This window comes from Cylas formicarius, unplaced genomic scaffold (genome assembly GCF_029955315.1).
Source record: "Cylas formicarius isolate icCylForm1 unplaced genomic scaffold, icCylForm1.1 PGA_scaffold_4__25_contigs__length_36172078, whole genome shotgun sequence".
Taxonomy (NCBI): domain Eukaryota; kingdom Metazoa; phylum Arthropoda; class Insecta; order Coleoptera; family Brentidae; genus Cylas; species Cylas formicarius.
Window position 1 is genome coordinate 27389723 of NW_026844334.1, and position 21999 is coordinate 27411721.

The following is a 21999-nucleotide window of genomic DNA, read 5'->3' on the forward strand; positions in this document are numbered from 1 at the left end:
ACCCCTGAAACACCACAAACGCCACAATAATTCTACTAATTCCCAAAATTTTGCCTAAATTAGTCCCCGGAGCAGTTCTTAACGCGAGTTGTGAAAGGCTTCTGAGGAATAATAATCGCTCGCGACGGAATTCCCTTAAATCGCGGCGATTACGTCTGACACGGCATTATTTATTTCCTATGTCATCCCTCGGCATAATCTCCACTGTCGTAACGGCAAAACCTTACAACGGGGCTTTCATCCCCATTAAATGGGGGTTAATTCAATATAACCTTCTTACGCAGGGTTGCCGCTCTAGGGATTCCGAATAAAACCCGGGAAATGTGTCAAGCAAACCGTGTTCGCTTCCGTTTTCCTAACAAACATAAAAGCAGCGAGCGCTTATACTGGGTGACCCCACATCCCAAGACAACATCTTGTTTAGTTTAAGTATATATCCGTCGTTCATTTCATTCGGTCCTCAAACTGAATCTCCTACAAGTTCACTCTTATTGTGTTTATTTTTGTTTGCTCTAACAAAAAAAATCACTAACGCCCATGTTTAAGTATTTTTCATGCAACCTTGCTACTTCCTCGTTTTATACTTATAGTGGTGTTCGTCACTGTTTTGGTAAAGTAAATGGCGTCGAGTAAATTATTTTTTTAACTTAGTCGTGGGCCATATGAACCAATAAGTGTTTTATAATCAAAGTCCTGTATTCTTGGATCGAAATCGTATAACCAATCTCTCATTATATCACTTGTCATCCAGGCCTTTCTATTAGATCTCAAAATGACTGGTAACTTATTTGGTCAATGCTCTTGAATGCCCTAAGGTCTGGCTGATTTGCCTATAACCAGTAGCCTTTCTTTCCCTCCATTTATTTTGACACAATGCAATATATTTATCCGTTCTTTGGGGAGTTATCCAAATCATTTTTCTTTTGTTAGAGTCAGAGTTTTATTTGGTAATGCGCTAAAAGAAGGACCTGTCTCGACCTGCTGCAACGTTAGAAACTGTCGTGCTGATTTCATTGTTAAAAGATGAATAATTCGGAGTTTACATATTTAACCTCCTAATGAAGAACTGAAGCAAGAACCACAAAAAAGAACCGACGACGCAATGGATGCTTCGGGGAATCACCACATTTTGTGATTAATTTTATTATTTTAGTACTTCCACGACAGCACGTTTTAGAAATTTCCGTTTAAGAGAGATTTATGTTGGAAAAAATATTAAAAACACTGTCACGATAATGGCTTTCGTATGGAAAGTTGTCGCGATTATATAAAACTGTATATCTGTGTTTCATATGGTCAGATGATGCCAATCACGCTATCAAATATCGTATTTGGAATTCCCAAGTAACCAAATTCAAATATGTTTGTTTCCTCTTTTTTACTAGGCTTTCTTCTTTTTCATTTTTTTGCGGCTGGTTCAAATTCTCATTTGCTGCTTTCTATGTAAACAAAAAAAACTTATGCCAAATGTTAATCAACTACAATAACATTTAAATTTTTTATAATGTTGTATTATTATTATGTTTCTAATATTTTATTTTTTGTTACAGTCCCAGTAATACAGCTTTAAGTTCTCCGGAACAACTGAAGGATTACTTGTTAAGGTCCGGCACCTGCAAGTGCGGACTAGAGTGTCACTTCAAATACGAAAACGTTTTCAATTTCGATCCTAAGGTAAGTCCTTTGAAATTCAAAATTTTCGTAACTTTGCTTCGACTATGGTAACGAATCCTACGAAACCGATATTAGTTTCTGGATTGCAAAATCATCTGTTTGATTGTTTTATTCAACACAACCCACTACCTTTATTAATTAATAATAATCTTTATATAAGTCATGCCTGGAATATGGATATAGCACATTTTCACTCATTCTTTATAGACAATTGACTCGAACAATAATCTTAGGAGGCTTTACACCTGTGCCATATTTTAAACAAATAATATGAAGGGTATTATCTAGATTCGGGTTTAAAGGCCGTCGTCGGTTGAAATTACTTCCTAACGTTTCGCTAGCACGAGTGGCGAGTTTCTTCAGAGGTCCTTCCATCTCCGATGTTGGACATAGACTGTCATTCTACGTCCAACATCGGAGATGGAAGGACTTCTGAAGAAGCTCGCCACTCGTGCTAGCGAAACGTTAGGAAGTAATTCCAACCGATGACGGCCTTTAAACCCGAATCAAAATAATAGCTTATCAACGGGCCGCGAAAGCCTTAACCAATTTATTAAACAATATGAAGGCCAGGAATAAGCTAAAGGAAAAGCTAGATGACTAATGTGTAATTTTTATGCCAGTAATTCGATAATTGTGTTACCTGCTATTCGATGGGGGCTGTTTACGCAGTTAAGATGATCGTCAGTTGAATGACGACAGTGTGGTGGTCGCTTAGTTGTCATGGTTTTGGTTTTGGTCATTGATTTATTAATAATTATGAATAGTAATGAACTATATGTTTTAAAGAACAACAACACATATGTTGACTTGGCTAACTTATTTGGTTTCTCATTTCCATCTTCTCGGTTAGAAGGTTACAATTTCAAATGGATAAATGCCTAGACAACTTACCTAGAAAATAATCGCTTGGGAACGGTGCAAAATTCCGCTTTCAACTAAAACTAGTCCTAACATATGAGCTTTTAACAAATGTGATGAAACAGATGTTAAAAGTCACATCATATTGCAACAGTCATATTACAACTCGCGCTATTACTTCGGAGAGTGTACTAACCCAGCAGTCGAACTTGAGTGCTACTTAGCAGCATTGAAACTTTGTTGGTTCACCCTTTTATAATCAACTACCAATTGGGCTCAAAAAAATACCTTTTAATCTTTTTTCTTGCATATTTACTTCAAGTATGTCTTCACTATTTTTAAGTATAAAAAAGAACTAGAAACATTAACAAATCAAGAATTTAAATCTGTTAATGTTACTAAGATTAGTTATGAATCCTTGTGTTGGCTTAATTTTACTTTAAGTATACTTACCTGATACTACTAATCAGCGGTATGTTTTGTCTATAAACGCATTTTTGCGTGCATCTTGTTTCTGGAGATTTTTATTTCTGTTTTTTTTTCGTGTGGTTGTTAGTACTTCTTGTCATTAACCCTTATTTATTTTAACAAATTAATGTCGCACTGCCAACAACGTAAAAATATAAATAACTCGAAATTGCCAAAGTTGCCATAAATTGATGTGTAAATCGGAAGAAAAAAATTTTCTATTAGCTTTGAGAACACCTTCGAACATCATTTATCATCAACCAGCCATGAAACACTCGTGAATACAAATCCAGGGCCCTGTCATTTTGATAATTCTTATGACTTCTCTGCAAACCTTGAATATTTCGATATTTCGATATTTAGTATATGCAAATAGGATTCGAATCTCTAACCCAATGTGATGTTATGTAGTTGGTAACTGAGTTTTTCTTGGTCTTGTTAGTTTATTATTGTTAGTATATGAAATACGATTTAGATTTTATTTGTTATGGTGAATTTACGAGGATTGGAGATAAGAGACGACGATTTTTTGTCACCAAACCACAGATTCAACGGAACTGTTTATATTTCAGTTTTTGACCATTTTCTTCATTTTGTTTTGAAGGTTATTGATAAAAGAAAAAACAAAAAAAACACCTTAACAAGCAAAGCGTCGGTTTCATACCTAACCTCACAAGTTGCAAGTAATCTGTTAAATTTGTTAAGATTTGAATGGTACAGTTTTACACTAAAAGTAATAAATGATTGATTTTAGTCAATCCGAACAGTTTCAGGCAAATATTAAACTCAGGCTAATCTACTCACGTTTAACAATGACAAGGCAAATCGCACCGGATATTCAGCGATTCAGCCTTGCCTCAGTCTAGGTATTGCAAACATTTCCTTATTTATCAACTATGCTCGTAACATATACAATATATTATCCATCCGCAACCTCTTTTCTTATTATGTAATTTGCCAGCGATAATTTACATTAAGTTTTTAAAAGTGCCATTAAATCGTACGTTCTGGTACATGGCAAATTCGCCGCCGAGGCGAAAAATACAGATTTCGCCAATTTAATTTAACGCTCATGCCGTTTTAATTGCATAAACAACGCTGTGTTAATCGATCATGTTCCACTCATCCGAGATGCCAAAATGGAAACGGGATTGTTTACGGAGTTGACCTACTTCAAGTTGATATATTTTTGAGCTTTTATTTCCATGCATGTATAATTCAACGTTTCGCGCGATAATTTTGAATGATTTAAATTCATTTTTGGAGTATTTCTGGATTCTAAATATTTACGTATACAAAATTAACATATGCGTGCGTTATGGATACTAATTATTGAATTTGGAGATGAGCCAAATATTACCAGTTGATTACATTCACGGAACTAGATGGTTCTTGCGGATACTGGTAGCAGAAGTATTGATATTAGAACCGTGAAGCGTTCAACTGGAATAATCAAGATCTTTGTCAAACATAATCACAATTTGAACATTTATTAGACGTTTTTGATAACTTTTTATAGCTGAAATGTCGAAATAAATTTCTCTTCGCATAGGGCATGGCGGTTATTCGTTGGTACTTTCCGAATAGGACCTACTGATAAATTAACTATAGCGTGTGCCTAATTCCATAGCCAAAATTTAAAAATAAATACCTAGTACAAAGCGCCTGTCTTCCTCTCCAAATATTTTGGAAATGATCAGCTGGAGGTGTAGGTGCACTTTTCGGTCTAAAGGAGTTGGATTAGGTACTGTGTTATGCTGAAACGTAACGAATTCTATCTGTAAGGATCAAATATTTATCCACTAGAATTTCGCTGGCGTATCTGGGGCATTGTGATTTTTGATCTACCGGAGCTGAATAAGAATTTAATACCTCAGAAAATCTTTCACATGTACATATATCATTCACATCTATATATCACACATGTATATATATCATGCAAGTTAATGAGTGAATCTGGCTACACTGCTGGCCCGAACCGAGATATTATTCTGTCAAATGCGACTATATAAGTTACTAATCTACCCAACATCCAAAAATACTTTGGTCAAATATTTGACTTTTTAAGTTGGAAATAATATTCAATATCTCTTACCGTTTTGTAATGTTACAAATACACAATGATTTAATTTTTTCAATAATAATGTAAGTAAAACTAGAGCATAGATTGCAACAAACAATTTATAATGCATTTTTAAGCCAATATTTTAAGAGACAACTTTTTGTGGTTTTCTTTTTTGAAAATAGTGAATTGGTGAGTTGCCAAAAGCAGCAACTTTTAAAACGCTTGGAAAAAAAGTAGTAAAAATTTCCATTAATTCAGTTAAAGGTCTCTGAATTTGGTACCCATTAATTGACTATCTTCTAGGCTTTGAACTAACCAAAAATGAATCAGTTCTCTATTAATGTTTCTTGATATTTGATGTTCCCAGTGCTTCAAAATTGCCATGTGCAATGATCTCGTTTTCTCAACCGAGGGGTTTGTGTCCAGGCGAGAATTCCCCACATTAGCATACGCCGTGGCCTGTCTACCATTTTTAGCCTACATGGAAAACATTCTCCTCCATATCAATAAACGAAACTGCATTTCTTAGCGGAGGAGTTGATTTTTTTGATTTTAATACGCGTTATGGAAATTCTTGGTTCCACTCGTATAAAAATTGTGAACGTTTGAAGCGAAAGAAAAAGTTGTGAATTGAAAATTGACGCCTGATCTTGGTAGTACGTTGTTTTAGTACTATTTTAATTATCTGTAGGAGAATTAAAGCTAAGTATCAGAATTGATTCTGGAGATTCATACTTCAATTCTATTCTTTGTCATAAAACGAACGATGCACCGCCAGATTATTTTTTATTGACCCCTGAAATTTTTTGGCACTGTAGATGCAAAATTTTCGTAACTTCGTTTAAAATATTGTTATTTATTAATAGTGAATAATTCTTTCCCCATATTTCTCGACTGGAAAAACACACATTTCTAGTTATATAATGTATTATACGTATGTTATAAAATTATCGTTAAAAATTTAAATCTTTTTTAATAATTTTTACTTTAAGTTAAGAGCTTTGTTATACTTAAGAAGAAAAATTTATACTTAGGACCACTAGTTTAGTAGAAGTACAAATTGCAAAATAATTATAAATATAAATAATATGAAATAAAGTAATATTTTAAAATTTTCGAATGCAGTAATTACCTAGCTTATTAATACCACCTTTGTTTTGGAATTGAAAATTTTTAGAGGTAATATTTTAATATTCTGAGGGAACATATTATATAAAACAAAATCTAACGATTTTTTTGCAAACTTGTGCAATACTGATGAAAATCTGCATTAATAATAGAATCTGCTTTAGTTTTACTTATTTAATTGTAAAAAAGTTAGGGACTTAAGTACTTTAAAAAATGGTGCATATTGTTCTAACAATTTCTATTTGTAGCCTGAATAATTTGATTTCATACGAGGAGTATAATTACCGTGTGATATTTGCCAATTAAAAAGTGCGTAATAAAGTGTTACAAGGGTATTTTTTCAAAAAACACCCCGTAGCCTTCTTTTATGTGGGGTCATTAAACCTCTGATCAATATATTTTTTCAGATGTTCAGAAAAATATTTTTCTATTAGTATCTCAGATTCCTCAATCCAATATTTTTTTCAATTAGGCACTCACGTGCCTCAGTTGCCTCACTGGGCTCAGAATATTTCGATGGTCATTTTTATTTGTCACAGCTCAATTATGATTTCATATAAAAACGTTCGAAACTGTTTAAACTGTTTCAACATTTGCTGATGCAATGATATACTTGCCATTTTTTATTTTGAAACGAGTACGATCTCTACATGTATCTAACTAGTGTATAACGTTTCCTCAAAGGTGGTACACAATGATTCAGTAGAAAGACTAAGAGATTGTCGAACTTCCATTGTCTTTACTTTTTTGCAGACAGCGCTTGATAACGGGTGTCCCAAACGTTCTGTAAACAAATAATACAAACTACAATCTCTGAGTATTTCCCTAGTATATATCATTGAAAAAGAAACATTATCTTTTAGGCCGTAGCCGTTATCTTCTGGAAATCAGGGATTGAAGTAATTGCATCACATGCTTCTCTGAGGGTAACTTCCTTCTCTTAATTTTTATAGAATTCTAAGAAGAATGGGTTAAAATACCATCCAATAATGTCATTGTACTACCGGTTTTTTATTGTGGTTAAGTGGAAAATATAATATTTTCAGTTTTTCCGAGTGTAATTTTAGATTATGTTGAGTAAATCATGCAACCACATAAACGGAATAGGCTGTTCGTAGATAGTTATAGGCTCTGCACGTCTAACCTTTGGATCTTGTAATGTAGAGTATGATATTGGAAAACATAAATAGATACGAATGGTTAAATTACAAAAAAGTTGCAAAATTTAAAGGTTAATAATTTGCTGTTGAGAAAACCGAAAAATTCCCATGACTACGTCAAAAAAAAAACGAAATTTGCCGATTTCTTTTTTTTTTCTTCTGATGTACCCACTGCAGTTTCGTGGCCTCCTACTTCGCCGCACTTTGCTCCACTTGATTTTTTTTACATATCGATATTGCAAAAATTATGTTTAGCAGCGGATTTTGAGACTAAGTGTCAAGAGACTAGAGAATTTCCAATATTCACTTGTTTCAACTTTCTTTATAATTTTTTTTGTAGTAAGTTATATTGAAGTAATTTCTTTAATGAATTAACGTGTTATGTGATCTACCTATTTAGTTATCATGTCATCTTTATCGTTTTTTATTTTTCATATCAGTACCTACTACACCAAAACATTGGAAATTTTATAAAAACCCATCGTTGCATTCGTAATAAAAAATGCTATTCAAACCGTGGTGTAGTTTTTTCATGGATTATTTGAAAAAATAATGTGGAAGATAAAAATTAAGTTGACAAAACGAAACGTCATACTTAAATTTCTCGGCGCCATCTTGAGAGATCAAAAAGTCACATCGAAAAAGTGACCTTTATTTTTTTTATATCTCTTTAACGTAAGAAAAAATAAAAACGGATTCGCCAAATTTCTTTTTGTTTAGCGTATCTTCGGAAGTAATGCTGGTTTTTTACTTTTCTCGACAGCACGTTATTAACCTTCAAATTTTGCAACTTTTTTCTAATTTAACCGTCCTCGTGATAGACACCCTTATCTTGGACACACTGTATATTATATTCATACTTTAAAAAGTCTGATGAAGGTCCACAATATCTTTACTTTTTTTTAATTTGTGCACTAGTTTCGGCAAATTCAGCTTTGTGTTCTTATTTTGTTTCAGTTCAATTGGTAGAGGCTAGTCTTTAAAGTTTCGCCGCCACTGTCTCTCTGGTCGAGTCCAACACAATCGACCTGAGCTCGACATTAATTCCAACAATAATGACACGGAAAATTCGAATATCGCATCTCACGGCAGAAACGGGACAAACTTTTCATTACTAATTTAATTATCTAATTCCCGTCATTTCGAAGTCATTCGAACAAACAGACGGACCGTGGCGTTCCGGGGACCCCGACCTAAAACGTTTCCAGAATTCCCAATGCAAATTAAATTATCCCTAGACCGGGCCGTGTAGAGCGTTTCTCCCGTTGTCCGCGAATCGAAAAAGTACAATTGAAAATTGCCGAGTGAAAACAAGAAAATATGTCAAGACCGGATGAGTGGCTTTCGTTAAAAGATTTAATTAATTTTGCAAATTGAAATTTCCTTTCCGCTCTGTTTAATTCGATCCGTATTAAATGTCAGATGTTCAGGGCTTATGATTTTGAAAGGTATTTTATCGACCCTTCTCTGGTTTATAAGTCCAATAATTGCGCATTTGTCATACAGCCCAAGATCGGGCTATAAATCATTATCAGAAGTTGTATTCAGTAAAATGTTGTGGCAAATGTTTAAAAGTAGTCGAAAATATATAAGGTGTTAAAAACGAAACTTAATTTTCTAAACCTTGCAGTAATCTTAAAACTAGCAATTTTGAAGGCGGGACATTAGATATCGCTATTGGTTCGCTGCTTGGGTAAATGGAATATAGACGCTTTACCCATGCTGAAAAAAGATTTTTTAGTTTAGGCTGCGAGTCCATGAGTCGAAATATTCGCCGTTCATTTCGTCATGACTATCGCTTTTCTTTGCTAAGAAAATTAGGTCGGTGCCAGCTGGAAATCCTTTTAAACATGAAACGGAAGAAACGTGGGCCTCTTTTTGTAGGTGCTCTACGACCTGTTGTTAAATTCTTTAAAAAGGCGTCTCTGCGATGTGTTATGGTATTGTCACACCAAGCATAATTAATACTATGACCCACATGGACCCAACTTTCATCTCATCTCATTTTACAATATTGACCATGTGTTCGCGCTAACTCTTTTGCGACCACGCTTAACATATTCAAAACCTATATCTTGCATTAATCCACCTAAGGTACCGTCGAATAATTTTATAAATTGCAATTTAAGTTGGCCGAATATTTTTGAAAAACAATATCGTTATGAACAATTAATGTGAGTAAACTCTTAAAACATTCGTCATACGTATAATTTCAAGAATTTGAGTGACTTGTCCGCCTTTTCCTTGAAGTAGGAATTTTAAATTCGCCATTGTCCTGTTCCGCTTTTTTCTTGATATTAAAAATTGTTTTGTTCATTAACACCACTCAGTTTTAAGGCGCCACTCACAGCTGCATTTAAAGTCAACTTTTCATCATTCAATAAACAGCAAATGATATTAAATATAAATAACAATTTTCGCACTCGCATGGAACCCTTGCCATTGATTGAATTTCTTGAATTTCATGTTAATAGTAAAACATCGGTGATTTGGACTATAGTACCTATGGTTTGGACCTTCACGTTATACTAAGTGAACTGGATCACTGGATGATGTTAATAACTGAATTAGAACTCATATCTAGATCTCAATATTCGCCTTTGAACATTGCACATTTTGTGAATGTGTTACCTTCTTAGATTGCTGTGGAATTCGCAAAATCTGTGAAATCTTTATAATCTCCGTAATCCGTGAAATATTTGGAAAATTGTAATAATTGTAATGTATTTCGTTTTGAGCGCTTTCCATTAAAGAAAGCCAACTTTAAATAATAAACAAATTAAAGTAAAAATTCGCAAATAGGCAATGTCTTAAAAACATGCCCTTTTCTATAAAGAAAGTTACGTAATTAAAGTTATAAAGATAAATAATATCATATAGCGAAAATTGTTCTGTTTAAAATAAGCATGTTAACATTTACTTCTGGTATAACTGTTAGTGCCGAGGTCCTAAAAATATTTATCATATTACAGCATAACAAGCAAATTTATCTTAGTTATAGTTGCTATATCAGATGACGTTCCCGGTATGTGATGCCAAAATTTTTGCGTGATGTATATAAAGAAACATACCCAATATACTCATAACCGGCTTTGTTTTATTTATTTAACTTCCAACGTAATTAAGTTTTCTTCAATATAAGAGAAAAAAAATGGATTTGAAAACAAATTTTAAAAATAAAATTTTTATGCCCGTTTTAAAAATTTATTTACTATTTAATCAAATTGGTAAAATTATTTGAAAATACATAAAAAGTCTGTGAAATACGTAAAATCTGAAATCCATTTTTTTTGTGTGAAATCTGTGGAATTTGTGAAATCCTATGATTATGTGATGTACCAGTTTAAAATTTTGATTTGTCCCTCGTTTTATAATAGCACTTAACACCCTTTCCAGAAGCCAAGAAAAGCCGTTGCCGATTAATGGAATTTTTCTAGTGACCTCAGAACAATATAAAAAAGTGCCCATTTGGTTGATTTCTAGTATTTCAATCGTCAAATTAATTAATATTACTCTATGAGTAATATAAAGTCTAAGTCGCGGTTTAGAGCTTCTTTTCTAATGAAGCGACTATAGCTGAATGTGTGCAAATTTACGAATTCATCTATTTAGCATTTTGCTTGAAACCACGCGAAGAAAGGATTCTTTAATTTTTAGATTTCTTTTGATATATCTTATTCGACATATTTTTGGACAAGAAGTTTTATTTTATTTTTGTATGAATCAATGCTTTTGAAAAATCTGAAAAAATTCAACGTCCTAAGACAGAAAAACTTGCTCGTAGACACTGCGGCAGCTATAACTGCTTTTATTCTTTTTTTTTCTATCTTAATAAAAATGTGATGATAAATCAATTTTGAAATAATGGTTTTTGATTTTCCATTTATCATGCGGTACTAGGAGTCAAAAATGATTACCATAATATTACAGATTATTTTTTCGAAAATTTATGGCATTACTTCAATTTAAAAATAATTGCTTCTTTATTACAGATAGTTTTGAAATTGCACATTTGGAAAATCCCAAAATTGATGAAGATGTGAATAAAGATAATATTTTTCCTTATTAGTCTAGCAAGCAAACAAACTAATATGATTGAAAGCTACTAGATAGAAAAACAAGTTGTCTCCTCGTTTAACGCATACCTGCTCGCAGGTTACGCCTATGATTATCGAAATTTTAAATATTGTATCTATAGATTGGGCATTACAGATTGTCTTTGTTTCGCCGTTTAATGTTTTCTGGAATCATAAAACGATCTGCATCAAATTTTTATTGTACGCCATTATAATTTCGGTGCGAGCGTTGATAAAATTTTAAGCTGAGTCGCGCTAAAATATAATGCTCTGGGGAGAATAAAAATCCGCTTGGGGTTTCGCAAGCGGACCGTAATCAAAATGCGCGTTAAAACGTGACACAATCGATAATAAAGCCAAAAACCCTGAAATTTATAACATCCGCGTAGACGTTAAATACGTAGCAGTCAAGAGTTTTGCAGAACCGCGTAGTGTCTACAACGCCACGTAGAGTTCAATCGTCGTTTTCTACTGTCGAAACCTCCGCAAAAAGATATTTTTGGGAGTTAAAAAATCGCATAGGAAGTGTTTTTTTTTAATTGTACATTGGACTAAAAAACTGTTTTTTATACTTCTGGTCTAAATTTAAGGAAATACATTATTATAATTAAAACTGATACAGTTATTACACCATACCATACCATACATCGTATTAAAGCACGTCATAATTTCTCCTACTTAAAAAAGAGAAGAAAATGATTCTAGTATGGATGAATCAGCCGCTTTTTTACTGAATTATTAAACTTAATTTTTTAACTAGTGTTTCTTATTTCATCCAGAAGTAAGTTACACATTTTTTGACCAGTGTAAAGCAACTAGGTTTGGCCCTCGGGCCTGTCTTATATGCTGTTGCGTTTGTATTTCATTTTTATTTGTTAGGTAAATTAAATAAATTTTTTATTAACTTCTTATGTCCTGTGAGATTAAAAAAATTATATGATCTATTTGGGATTTATATTATTTTGAGTTTTGTTCTATGATAGTGACTTTTACTTGCCGTGGGTGTACATGGCGTTCGCTCTCTTCCCATTCCAAAATACCAAAGTTTAGAGTTGCTTGAACCGGTTTCGAAATAACAGATATTGCTACAGGTAATATTTGGTAAAAAATATATGTTTTATAGTATTATAGTATTCAACCAACTCACGCCTCAGGGGTAGTTAATATTAAGATTCGGCATTCCTTCTCTAAAGGGAAAAGGAAATGTTTCTCACTTAAAATTTTGCTGAAAATCATGGACAACTAGATGGACCGCGCAGAATGATTGTCGCATTTTAACTTTGCCCCTCTTCACGTGGAGACAGTGAGAACATATCACATTTTCCTTATTAAATATTCTAGTCAACACAATTTAATAATCTCTTATATACCAAATTTGCAAATTATATAACTTTACGCTTAATATTGCTGTATTTTCTTCTGCAGTTCAGCTGAAATCAATTTACTTCAAAAATAACTTGTATGGTTCTTTAGGAATAGCATAAAACTTTCATTTTTTACATTAATTTTACGAAAATGCTTGATTTCAGATTTCGTATGACAATTTTTTAAAATGTATCAATTTTCCCTCGTGGCCCAAAAGGTGCTTATCAAAATTTGAGTATACCGTTTTACAAAATGTACGCAGTAATTTGCAAACCGCGCCCTTATATTTTCAATGGGAACTCTTCGACAGCCGGTACATTTTGTAAACGTCGTATTATGGATCGAAAACAAACGGCCTAAAGCTCGACCGAAGCGATCACCGGTTTCCATCCCTTCCATCTTAATAAACGAAAGGAGACCCTTTCGCAACTAAATCCCGTTTCATATAAAACAAACGAAGAATAAATCCTTCGCCAATCGACCGGCATACGGCGCTCCCTTATATCTATTACCGGAAATTTGTACATAAATCATGGGGATTTTGAATTCTTAAATGTACTACGAAGGAAGAAGATGTACGAGGGACGATGTGGAAGTCGCTATCCGAGGCCGATTTTATTGAAATTTTAAACTTAATTTCGGATATGAAGAACAGTTTTATGAATAATTTTACTGCGCATTTAGATTCAGGCAAAGCGCTTGGCGAGGGCCCCCTGATGATTTTAGCGTACGTCAGCAAAGATGGTGTTTAGAATTTGAATTTCATCAAACGTCCACATTGTTTTCGCGTACCGGTCGTGCTATTTTTAGCAAGGAAATTGTTTGTCGCCTCAACTTGAAATGTGGATCAGAGATAAACGATTGCCAGATTATAAAAAACTGGATTAAAATGAAAACAGAAAACACTAAATTTTTGTCATATTCTTTAATCTCGTGTTAACATTTAGAAAACCGCGAATTCCTTAGTTGTTAATTCTTGGTTTAGTTATTATTTGTTTTTTGTGAACCGTTTTGTATAAATCTAATTATTATTAGTAAAAATTTGGCTGAATATCCAATGAAATTTTCCAAGCAATTCAATGTCCATGGCAATTTGTTGCATGAGATTCAAAGTGAGAGTAAAAGAAAGGAAAAGGAAAGTCTTGGTTATTCATCCTTTCAGTTTCTATTACGATCTTTCGACCCTTCCTCGTATGTTCTTTTTATTGACCCCTTCCAATAAACCATTATTTATGTAAACAAGTTGTGTTGAAAAACATCATGCTAAAAATTTCGATTTTTTTTCTTAGCGATAATGATAATGCTAGACGTTTAGCAGCTACTTATTTCGCACATGGCTACTAAAAATTCTGTAATTTAATTTGCGAAATTAAATTAGTAGTATGTAACTTATTAAGTTCACAAAATGTAATGTTCTTCACAGACAATAAGACGAATGGACGAGGCTAATAATAATCTTGAATATAAAATAATTACCCTGTATCAAAAAAGGACAAAAAACACTAATAGCAATTGGATTTCAAATGGAAGGCCGCTCCTTTAACAATTGGAATCAAGAGGGTTAATCAGATCATAAACATTCGCGATAATTCTCAAAATAGCTGTTTGTATGTCATCATACATTTGGCATTTGAATTTGAATTTGTAATTTGCAAATAGAATAGAGGTCATTTGTCTTGATAAAGTATAAGATAATTTTAGTATTGGATAATCTGAGCTGAGAAATTATAGGTGAGATATAAAATAGTAGGAGCTGATAAACGACTTGTGAGTCTGTCAAAGTGATTAAAATGCTAAACTGTTTTTGTCATTTTGAATTAAAACACTTCTATATAACCTCAGCAACAACGAGTGGACACATTGGCGACAGTGGATACGGTTTAGATAATTTTCTAGCAGATTGCCTTGTCCTGCGGCTTAAAAATATCGCGACTGTAGTCAATTATTTACACCACAAAAGAAAACTCAGCATACACTTAAGAATCCAGAATATAATTATCTGCCAATTGAGTAAATAATTTGTACAAAAATATAAATACATAATAAATATAATCCCCGTTACTTTTCACCATCTTTCCTAACAAAAAGGCAACACAACAGACATTAAACAAATGATATAAACAATAAAAAGTTAATTTAGATATTCTTCTTTTCTGTTTTCCTTCTAATTTCGACTTATTTACATTTTCTTTGATTGTAACAATCATCTAAAGATATATCAGCTAGGTAAAGGCTTAATAAAGATTTCTTCTCAAAATTTGACGCAACTAATAATGGACAAAATAAAAACATAGAAAGCCTAGATAGCGTTAATAATAGCAAAAAAAGGACAGACGCCCTAATAAAATAATGGTTTTTGAGGCTTGGTTGTTTTAACTTGCATTACTTTGTAATTTCTTGTGATCTGATATATGGCATCATATTATATTATATGATAACGATTTACGTCACCTAGCAACAGAAGAGAATCTGTCGGTGGAGAGGGGTTTATTGTTAATACCTCCCTGTCTTTAAGCGACTATCCGATTAGAATATTTAGAGTTGTAGCCACGGTAAACAAAACGGGAACAAAACGAGAACGATAACGGTACTCGCGAAATAGGAAAATTAATTATTGGAAAACGGGAAAATACGCGAAATAAAGACCGCCCATTCCTCTTTGTTTCACGGGATTTAATTAATTCTCGGGAAATGAAATTCTCGGAGCTCTCTTTTGTTTCGCGGCGCTGTGTCCGACCGGGCTCTGAAAGTTTCCGAGTCGCTAATCGCAAGACAAGGTATTAGATATTAATTGCCGGTGTAAAGAAATTACTTTCTCGGTTTGCGCGCGGGATAATATCGCTCGTAAAGGAGGTTGTTGCAGTATCGATTCGCTTTCGATGGTGCATTGACTTCCCGTTCACCAGCTGAAAACTAGCGTAGATTCAAACCTAATACATTATTATCGCATACTTATGTCTGTAAGTTAAGTGTGTCTTGTTTTTGTCACTCCTATTTATAAATAGGCAGGTTCATAACAATTGTTCCTTTACTCAAGCAGTCCTCCTGATCCAAGAATTAGAGCCCTGATCTTAGAATGTCGAGGTCGAAGATATTGCTCACGCACACCTCAACCGAAACTGAAGCTCAAGTACAACTAATAATATTAATACGTTTATTAAAATTTCTCAAATTTAGAGTACAAACTACCAAGTATTACAAATCGCAAAGTAATTTGGTAAATAAACTTATAAAAACCTCATACCTCATATGATTGTGGACGTACTAAATCTTAGCCTTACCTATTATGCTGTTGTGATGTTCAAGTCACCTATAACCCTCTTCAAGAAATACACGAATAACAATTTAGCAAATAGCAATAGCAATTTTGGGAAATCCCAATAAAAGTATCCACTCCATTTAGTTCTTAGAACGACACGCTGTCGACGTAACGCACAATACAAATAAATAGTAAATTACAGTGCACATTTTAGTTTTTTTTTCGGTCAATTGACACATAAAAATTTGACCGGTCAATTGCACAACCCTATATCCAATATTTCTTTTTCTTGGAATGCATTTTTACGAGAAGTAAGTCTGATGCTGAAGTAACTACTTGGAAGGATACTGCAAAACTTGGCCACACAGACGAAATCCTTTTGAAGTTACCCAAAAAGTACCGCTTTGTGCTGGCTGCTTCCCTTGCCATCACCTATACGCTACTGCGTTGAATTCCAACCAAAATCCCATATTTTTCTAAAAAAAGCAAAACCTTACCGATACACAAAATCCAACGCATTCCAAATCCTTTGACACAAAAGTTGTTTTTAAATCGCCAACGGAAAAATATTCGGAAATAATAAAAAGGAGACCGAGTGATATTATTCGTATAATAGCTGTATGCGTTCTCGCGGAAGCAACCTTGCGCAATTTGCGAGCCGGACGTAAATTTCAAAGTTTTTTTTTTATTTCCGACGCGTTTGCGATTAATCGAAAAGCTCCATCATTAAAAATGAATAAAGCCCGAAAAGGAATGAGGAAAAAAGCAAACAGGGTTCAGGCGAAACCGAACGTGCAATTAATCTGAATGTTAACGAGGTGGAGTTATTGAGTGTAATAGGGACAGTTATTAATAAAACTGTAATTAATGCCTCACGAACTAATTTATATTAGTATCGAATTGATATTGGAGTTTTATTGAGTTTATATTGTAATTGTGATAATTTTATTATTTAACAGATCTCTTTGACGGTTTTCTTCTCCATCTATCTCGTTGTCTGCCTAGGTTTGCTGTCAACTGCCAAAATTCGCTCTCTCGAATGGTGCTCAAATAGTACTCAGTCAAAAATTGAAAAGTAGGTCGTCAAACACAATTGATAAGATTGCTACTTTGTTGTCAGCTATTGTTGTCACATTTTTAGTACTTTTTGGTTCACAGTGTCTTTGAATATTTTTTTAATTTGGTTTTTTATAAGTAATGAAGCGTTTTTCGAACATTTATTGCAATGATAACACGTCTGCCGCTGTACAGGAGAAAGTTTCGACGTTTTTCCAGACAAGAAAAGTTTTGGTCATTATTTTCCAGTTTTTTGACGTAGGTAAATTAACTTTAAGCTTGGTAAAATTACTCAAATGCACCCTTATCATTATCTGTACAGAATTTAAGACCCAAAAACTTTCCAAAGCGTTTATAATTTTGCCAGCAAATTCTCAACCGTCAAGATGTTTTGGACAAAATTTATGCTCTGGGGAGATAACGTTTTTTACACTCACAACGCTCATTTCTGGAGTAATGAGAATCCGAAGTTTGTTGCGGTAAACAACTTTCAACATAGATTTTCTATCAATATTTGTGCAGTTATCGTGGGTAATACGTTAATAGGTCCTTTCATTTTACCAAATAGATTAAATTATAAATATAAACATAAATACTCCTTTGGAGATGTTCTTCCAGCTTGGCGGAGCACCAGCTCACTTTGGATAAGTTGCAAAAAACTGATTAGATGAAAATTTTGCAAGCGGATAGGTCAAGGTGGCCGAGTTTATTTAGTTTATTGACTAGCTCGGTCGCCTGATTTAAAATCCGTTAATGTAAATGTTTAATTATATTTTTGCCACAGAAAGAGATAGTACAGAAATCAAATTAGGAACAATCACTTCGAGATTCTTCGTGCATCTTAAAATATCAGAATAAGGTCGAGATTATGTATTCACAATACTGGAAATGTGTTTAAGAACTTTAACACTGTATTTTTGAGAACCATTTTCCCTGAAAAATGTCCATCCTGGCCATTAAGTGCACCTTTTTTCTCGTAACAGAACATAACTTTTGCGATTTTATTAGAAGAAAGTATAAAGTCAAACCACAAAAAAGTTATTGCAGTTTTTGTTACTTGTATCCCTCAAAAATTACGCCCTTGACCAAAATTTGATATTTATAGTTTTAGAATCAGATTCAGCATACCAAAATTACTAAAAGGCTAAAATTTAAAAACTTTCCCTCAACCTGCTTCGAAAATATTCATAAAAAATCACCTTGTGGTGCAGCCCCCCCCACTCGTATCTCGTAACATACAAAGCTGTTATAGTGTGGCCCATTAATTTTGGAACGCTCTGTATAGGGTTCATAAAAAAATATCTATTTTTGTATTGCCATTCTTTTACACGGAAAATATGTAATCATTGTGTTTGGTCTCGACCTTCCGCAGGCAGAACATAAGGGGAAATTCTACGTATTTAGTGTTGCAGCAAAATCAAATTAAAGCCGGTTAATTTTGGCGTATCAATTTAGAAAATTTATATGCTTTACAAAAAGTCCAGGGGCGTTTCGACGTAATTAATGGTTATTAGCGGTGCTATCTGCGTATCAATCACACTCCGCTTAACGTCGATAAATCCAGCGGCGCCGCGTCAGCGTAAGCGACGTTGCAAAATTAATTTCACGCCTTTAATTAGCGTGCGGTTTAGAGTTTCGACTTTATTAAAAATATGGTAAATGCGCCTTAATTAATCCTACGATGTTTACGACTGCCTACTAGGATTCGGTTTGCCGGATTCGTTAGCGAGGTGAAAATAATTATCGCGCTAATCGCTTTCAAAGATGAATTTATTTAAATAGCTTCGGGTCTTGGATACGCCGATGAATTTTACATATACCAAAAACCAATTCTCTTTAATACGAAGGTTGCTACTTACATTTCTGGCATAATAATGAAGAAATGAAGAAAGTCGATATTACCGATTTACCGTATTTTTCCAATATTTTCTTGCACCAGTGGCTACGAGCCTTCTTTGTCACATTATATGGAATCCAACGCGAACAAATTGTCCTTAGGGCCGAATGATCTTTTAATATATTAGTGTTTCTAGTTATACTAAAGCCTAAAGACATGTTTCATGTTTTTTCCAGGAATATATAATTGATTATTCAAATTAAAAAGAAAACTATTAAAAGTCAAATTTTGACGTGGTAATGGAACGATCCATACATACATTTTTTTAGGTCTCTCTAATATTTTCACAATAAGTTTTAAAAATACAAAAATGATAGACCATGTTGATCCAGGATCCAGAATGCATGCGTTCGTTGATTGAAAGAATCAGTCGAACTTGTGTGTGGATGGGAATTTTAACATATTGTTTCAGTTTTGCGGTGTAGTTTTATACATTTTGTTTTACTTTTTTTAAAGAAAAAATCACATTTATGCAAGAAAACTTGCTCTCGGGCTGCCTTTAATGAGAGAAAACTGCGTCAATGTGTATTCTGAGCTACGAGATGTAGAACTCTGTAAAAATCCATATAAATCCGTGGATAAACATGTGAGGCTAATTTAGATACGTGATCATGTGTTCCGAGTAAGGTTGTGAAATTGACCGGTCAATTTTTTTTGTGTCAATTGACCGAAATAATTTTTAAAATACCAGGAAATTTATATCGCCGTGGCATCGTTCTGGGAACCAAATTGAGTCGATATTATTATTGAGATTCCCCCAATGGCTAACTATCGTATTAGGTTATTCTTTGAAGAATGTTATAGGTAAATTGGATATCACAAACGCATACTAATTTATTATAAAATTCATATTATTATTAAATAACACTTTACAAGTGCAAGATGCTATTTACAACTTTTTTTGACTAGTCAATAAAAAGTGGTACAATTGACCGGTCATTTAAGAAGTGGTCAATTGACCAATCCCAAAACTAGTTCCGACACACACACACACACAGTTTGTCTAATAATAATAATACGACATAATTTAACGGAATTCATTTTTTTCTATTCCCTTTTGTAAAATACGCCGATCTATCCACCGATCCGAGCCACTTCGGAGAATTCCGCAATTTTACCGAACGGGTTTGGGAGCGTTTTTCAATTCTGACGGCCATGTCAGTGAATGTATTCGTGTTGTTTTGCAAAAAGGTACCTAAAAACTAACGGTCGTAGAAAAAATATGGTATGCCTCACGTTCTGTAAACATTTAAGTCACTCCTTTATTAAACACTCGCCACGCTGCGCTCCGCTTGTGTCAAATAAACTCGTGAGTCATATGATGTTTACCACTATTGTTGCATAATACACTATTACCTAAAAAATAATAGATCGTTTCTTGTGCAAATTTGTATATCATTCGTTTTTTGTTTTTTATATTTCTGTAAATAAACGTCGCCTACTGTCCTAAAATCTTAAACTTCCGGCTTATGATATTATCTATTCACTATCAGATATATATATATATATATATATATATATATATATATATATATATATATATATATATATATATATATATATATATATATATATATATATATATATATATATATATATATATATATATATATATATATATATATATCTCTGATAATGAATAGATAATACAGTTTTGCCTTTTGGAAAAGTCCAGCGCGCCACTGCGTGTCGAAGAAAATAAACATCCAATGCGTTTCCAGTGTATTGGTGCAAAAAACAATCATGAAAAATGAGAAAATTCTTCGTGGAATATTTATTAAAAGCTTTTTTACTATCGGCCCTTGCGAGAAAGACGGTGGACGTAAAAGATGGCGGATTAATAAATTTCTTTGGCGACTTCTCGTGCCTTGTATCGATCGGAAAGATGATTGTATTTGCAGGCTTTCTTCCGCCTCCTTTTTTTTCTCTCTCCCCGTAGCTCGTTTGCGATAAATCTGCAGAAAAGTCGGGATATATTGAATTATGTATTATAGGAAAATGGAATATGTTGGGACGCGACAAGTTTGGTGTTATTGAATGGGAGACGATTCTCGTTTCTTTTTTTTTTAATAGACTGTTTTCGCATCGCAACAAAACATTTTCAGGTGATACCTCAAAAATTCGGAGTGTTATTCCAATAATGGGCCGCTTAAGTAAGACTTTTATGTTTTTTTTATTTAGCAAATGGCAACAAAATGCTACGAAATCTTGAACCAACTGATGTCATACTTTAGCTGTTTGCCTGTTTGTAGAACTGTTTATAGACCATTCTCCATTTTGATGTTCTTTTATTAACAGATGACTAGCAGTAACTTGTTAAAAAATATTCGTCTAGAGTCTAGACAGATAGAGGAAGTAAATAATGTCAGATATTTAGGGTTGACTGTGGATAACAAATTAAGTTGTTCGAAGTGTTTTCGGAGCGCGAGCATTGAAGATGCCAAGTGAGATTTTGGCGAAACGTCTGCAGGATTCCAGTCGGAGTTCAACAAGCAAACGAATGATATCCCGGAATATAGTGTCATCATATATATATATATATATATATATATATATATATATATATATATATATATATATATATATATATATAAATTCTAGTCATCTGTTAATAAAAGAACATCAAAATGGAGAATGGTCTATAAACAGTTCTACTAACAGGCAAACAGCTAAAGTATGACATCAGTTGGTTCAAGATTTCGTAGCATTTTGTTGCCATTTGCTATAGTTGACTCCTAAATAAAAAAATACATAAAAGTCTTACTGAAGCGGCCCATTATTGAAATAACACTCCGAATTTTTGCGGTATCACCTGTGTGTGTTCTGACCGAGTAATTAATAAAAAGAAATACTGTATGTTGAACACTTAAGATCTTATTAGTTTTTGCTAGGCTTTTAATAAAAAGTTAAATACTTCGGATACATGGTGACCATATGAAACATTAGGAATTTGTGAAAGAAGTTCATATATGCCCCGAAAATTGTTTATT

The 21999-nt window shown here is 33.4% G+C and overlaps 1 protein-coding gene across 3 annotated transcripts in view; it reads left to right on the forward strand.

The window, feature by feature from the left end:
• LOC132701559 (uncharacterized) overlaps window positions 1-21999 on the forward strand; it is a 248037-nt gene that overhangs the window by 88790 nt on the left and 137248 nt on the right. For all 3 annotated transcript variants that reach the window (XM_060669599.1, XM_060669600.1, XM_060669601.1), the window contains one exon: window positions 1551-1674. In XM_060669599.1, the coding sequence (XP_060525582.1) occupies window positions 1551-1674 (124 nt within the window). The remainder of the gene's footprint in view (window positions 1-1550; window positions 1675-21999) is intronic.